At 49.8% G+C, this 5000-nt stretch overlaps 1 protein-coding gene across 18 annotated transcripts in view; it reads left to right on the plus strand.

Moving 5' to 3' along the window:
* LOC122259888 (uncharacterized) overlaps window positions 1-5000 on the plus strand; it is a 205668-nt gene that overhangs the window by 67574 nt on the left and 133094 nt on the right. For 14 of the 18 annotated variants that reach the window (XM_086533067.1, XM_086533070.1, XM_086533064.1 and 11 more), the window contains exon 3: window positions 1162-1188. The exons of the other annotated variants lie outside the window; for them this stretch is intronic. In XM_086533067.1, coding sequence (XP_086389193.1) covers window positions 1162-1188 — 27 coding nt within the window. The remainder of the gene's footprint in view (window positions 1-1161; window positions 1189-5000) is intronic. 18 annotated transcript variants of the gene reach the window in all.

Genomic DNA, 5000 nt, shown 5'->3' on the forward strand with positions numbered 1-5000 from the left:
TTCCTCCCTCCCTCCCTTCTTATCTCTTTCTTCCTTTCTCCTATTCTATATCGGACTTACTGCGTACTCAAAGCAAACATAAAAACAAAACAAAACAGAAAAAAACAATAATCCTAAAAACCTCAAAAGAAAAGATCGTCCGAACGTGTCCAGGTTTCCCGTTGGCCTTTGGAGTGAAGGCGGGCGAGGGAGGAGGGGGGAGGAGGTGGTGGAGGAGGAGGTGGAGGTGGAGGAGAGGGGGAGGAGGAGGTGGAGGAGGAGGAGGAGGAGGGGGAGGAGGAGGAGGTGGGGGAGGAGGAGGAGGTGGAAGAGGAGGAGGAGGAGAAGGTGGAGGAGGACGAAGATGGGGGGAAGGGGGAGAAGGAGGGGGAGAAGGAGGAGGACGAGGAAAGAGGAGAAGGAGGAGGACGACAACAAAGAGGAAGAAAAGAAAACAGAGAATGTAGAAGGAGTATTAATGATAATTGAGATGGAAAAGCGAAGAAAATGAGAATAACAATGACGGAGAGGAAAGAAAATAGCAAGAACTATGAAGTTAATTCGCAAAGACCTTGGAGGTATACTGGGAGGCCGGAGGAGGGAGGGGGTGTGGGGGGGTGCGGGGGGGGGAGCTGATCTCATAGGTCTTCGTGCTAAAAGCAAAACCAGGAAACAAACATACGAATGATAATGGGTTCTTTGTGGCATGGTTAGTGGCGGTGTTGCTTTGGCTCGTGATTTTATCATCATTATCATCATTATCATCACTATTCTAATTCTGTGTTTACTTTCATTACTATGACTATGCATTATGCATGACGGCTTTGTCTTTTGTCATTCTTTGTTACTGATTTTGCGAATGAAACTTCTGTTTTTTTTTCGTAAAAGGTTCGTTCTGAACATTAACGTTGTTCAAAGACAAATATTCACTAATGAAAAAAAAATGAAATCCTTTTTCATTTTTAGAATCATATAAAATTACATGTATTCATTTTTTGTTGTTGTTGTTGTAATTTGTTATTGTTGTTGTTGCTGTTTTATCGTGATATTTTTTTGTTTCGTTGCATTTTTTTTATTCATGTGTACGATTGTCTTTGGTTTATGCGATTTAAAAAGCTTTCCAATGAGCTTTCGAGGTGAAGTCATTTTTTTTTACCCCAATGTTGTCTCTCTCCTTCTCAGATCGCTCCACTGGCCACCACGACGAAGGTATGAATATGATTCTTGAGTACATTTCTAATTACTAATAAACCTAGTGGGATTTTGAGCTTTGGTGCTGCATTAATACGAAACTAACACGCTGCTCGACCGGCTCACAGGCGCTGGGGAGGGAGAGAAAGGGAGAATGAGAGAGAATGAGAGGATGGAGAATGAGAGAGAGAGAGAGAGAGAGAGAGAGAGAGAGAGAGAGAGAGAGAGAGAGAGAGAGAGAGAGAGAGAGAGAGAGAGAGAGAGAGAGAGAGAGAGAGAGAGAGAGAGAGAGAGAACAGTTACTTGACTCAACATTCTGGCAAGTAACTCCGACACACTTCGCATAACCTCGAAGATGCTCGGTTAAACTCTGAGGACCGGAAACCCCACTTATTTCCCTCTGCATCCGCCTCTTTCTTCGTCAGATCCTTTAGGAAAGACCGTATTGTTTTTAAAAAAAGAAGATTTTTCAGAAACTGCATAAAATCCGCGATGAACCATTGAGTACGTTTACGAAGCTAGATAATAGCACGATAATTTTCGCAATGGGAGCGCGACAAACCTTCGACTTGGTTCCCCGCGTAGCCAGAGCCATCTCGCGGCTGTTCTCAGAAGCAGCGCATGTGATGAGTGAGTTATGCTTCGACCGCCAATCCGGTCTTTTATTAATTGTGTTTAATAGATTTCGCCACTCCCCCGTGGCAGCGAGGGTCCAAAAGATATCAAACTTCGGTGGAACACTGGCAGAAATGGAGAGTCATCTACCCGCAGCGCTGTCGAATGGCGAATTTTCCGAAGTTTAAATTTCCCATGAGAGGCTTCCTGTTTTTAAACAAACGGTATTGTGTACAAAACGCCACCGTGAAGAAAAAAGAAGAGAAGAGAAACTGGCATCCCTTTTCACGCGCATACCGTAGCTAAAGGAAATTAAGATAAAAAGAAAAATAATCCTTCCCTCTCCACACACACACATACACCCACGTACACACACACATACACATACCCGAACGGACATGTACACACTTATCCCCTGCCTTGATGAGCAAGAGGAGAAGAATGAGTAAATTACGCGAGACAACAAACCATCGACTTTGTGATTGTTTGTCTCTGGCGCTGCGGCTGTGTGGCGGCGGCGGCGGCCTTCGTGAGGCGGGAATGTGATACTTCCTTGGCGGAAAAAAGGGGACATTTCAGCTTGATTCTCTAGCCTTTTGGGAAGGAAAAAAGGAGAGAGAGATTTCGCTGGACTTCGAGGAGGGAGAATGGCGCCGAGGGAGATGCAGGAGAGAGACGTAGCGCTACGATGCAACGGAAGGCAAACGCGCCGGGAGCCGAGACGCTGAGTGACACGACGAAGCACTTGTGATCGCTGGTGTTGGAGGCTTTGTTCTCGTTTGTTGTTAGTTGTCCTTTGTAGGTGTTAAGCGCCATCTCCTGCGATGCTTGTTGCGTTTGATGAGGTCGCTCGAATGGACGGGGGAATTTTTGAAAATTGCCGAATCATTGTGGTTTTATTGAATATTCTAATCTCCTCTTGCATTTCCTAACTCTCTCTCTCTCTCTCTCTCTCTCTCTCTCTCTCTCTCTCTCTCTCTCTCTCTCTCTCTCTCTCTCTCTCTCTCTCTCTCTCTCTCTCTCCCTCTCTTTCATAAAAGGTTCTTTCATTCTTTTTTTCTCTCCCTTTCTTTCATGCTCTCCGCCTCGCTCGTCTCCCTCGCCCTCCCTCGGATATGTATCGTTCAGTTCACCCTAATAAGCGCACAAGCCAGGTGTGTTCCCTCTCCCTCTCCCTCTCCCTCACCTTCCCCTCCTCCCCTCCCCCTCCCTCCGTCTCTCCCACCCCTACGCCCCCCTCCCCTCCCCCTCCCCCTCCACCTGAGCGAACGATGGGTGTTTGGGTTGGTTCTCTGTTGCATCACTCTGACACAAGCACAGATAAAGCTGCCTTTGCAACCTGCATCCCACCTCCCCCCCCTCTCCAACCCCCCACTAAGCTCCCAGTCTCCCTCCTCCCTGCCCCGCCCCCCCTCCCCTCCCGCCCTCTCCAGCTACCACCCCCGCCTCCCTCGCTCTCGCACCTCGGCATCCACGCCCCCCAACCACCACCTCCCTTCCACCCGCCCCCTCCCTCCCTCCCTCCCCTCCCTCCCTCGCTCTCTCTCTCTCTCTCTCTTGTGATTCCTCGTCCATTCTTCTCCTTTTTTTCGACCACTGCTTCTTTCATCGATTTTTTTTTTTTCTTTTTTACTCTTTTTTTGTATGATTTATTGTCCCTATTTTTCTTGTCTCTGTTCCTTGTCGTTCTTTCTCTCCTTCTTTTCTTTCCCCATTTTGCCGAGGCGATCTAGAGGTTCAGTTTCCCCCGTTACTCCCGCCTCCTGAATCTGCTCCTGCTCTCTCCCGCTGCCCTTCATCCTCGCTATCTGCCGCGGCTCCTGACGGGAGGCTGTGGCACTCTCTCGCTTTCTCCCTCCCTCCTCCTCCCTCTTTCTCTCTCCCTTTCTCCTCTTCTTACTCCTCCTCCAACTCCTTTTGCTCCTTACCCACCTCTCCTCTTCTCTTCTCCTCTCGTCTTGCCCCCTCCCCCCTTCTCCCTTGCCCCCCGCCCCCCCTAGCTCGTCCGGGGTGTACAGTTACATGGAAATTAAATGGACAAGAACTATACATGCAGCAAGCAGCCTCCCTCGCCCCTCTCGCGCCGGCCGTGCGGTGGCCCCACTTTTGTAAAAGCTCGAGTCAACGACACTGCTCGTCTCACCCGGGTACACACGCGTACACACACACACATACACAAACACACTCACCCACACGCGGACACACGCACACGCTCGGTCGGTCGTGTACATGTTGTCCTACACGCATGCTCCTGAAGGATACGAATATGTGAGTACAACCGTGTGCGCATACCAGAACCAAATGCACACAAGCACACGCGCAGGCAAATATACTACTGTCCTGTGCACACATACTCGAGGAGTCGGATAAGCGCTCTCACACTTAAGAGCTGCATCGTCACACGCGCACGCAAACGCAAGAAAGAAAAGTATTATGGTTATTTCGACACATCGAAGGACCCAGAGCACCCGCCTGTAGGACCTCGCAGGAAGGGCTCCTACAGAGGTCATTATTTTGGGTGTTGGCCGATGTGTATGGACTCGGCGGGTCTCCAGGGACACTCGGCGCGCGGGCGGCCATGGGGGGAGGGGGAGGGGGAGGGGGCGAATCGGGCCAACTTGACAAGGTTGTCCGTTCTATGAGTCTGCATACTGTTGCAAGCCGTTGCAATGCGCCTCGGGTTGGTTCCGGGTGCGGGCGTCTGTATACGCTTGTATTTGTCAGCGTTGTGCGTGTCTGCGTGTCATTACGGGCGTGTGTAAGCCTCACACACGCGTGCGTCTCCCCTTCCTCCCTCCCTCCTCCTCCCTTCCTCCCTTCCCCGTTCTTTCCCCTTCCTTTCCCCCTCCCCCTGATCCCCCTACTGTTATTATTGTCATTGCCTCCTGTACTTCTCCCCGCCCTCCCACCTTCTCTCTCTCTCTCTCTCTCTCTCTCTCTCTCTCTCTCTCTATCTATCTATCTATCTATCTCTCTCTTCTACTCATCTCATTGACAGTTACCTGCATGTGACGCAACGCCCTACCGCCCGAGCTCGACACGTCACGAAATTTTTGGGCGTGAGATGCTATCATTTCGTCCCCTTATTCGCCGTGGGAGATAAGGCACCTTCTTCCCCTTTAATCCCCCATTCTCTACATCTGCCTCTTGGTTTTCTTTTTCTTTTTTTCTGGCGTTCCACAAGGAGAGTCCAATCTCTCTCTCTATCTATCTAT

This window comes from Penaeus japonicus, unplaced genomic scaffold (assembly GCF_977035675.1).
Source record: "Penaeus japonicus unplaced genomic scaffold, GWHDUDI00000001_assembly GWHDUDI00000038, whole genome shotgun sequence".
Lineage (NCBI taxonomy): Eukaryota > Metazoa > Arthropoda > Malacostraca > Decapoda > Penaeidae > Penaeus > Penaeus japonicus.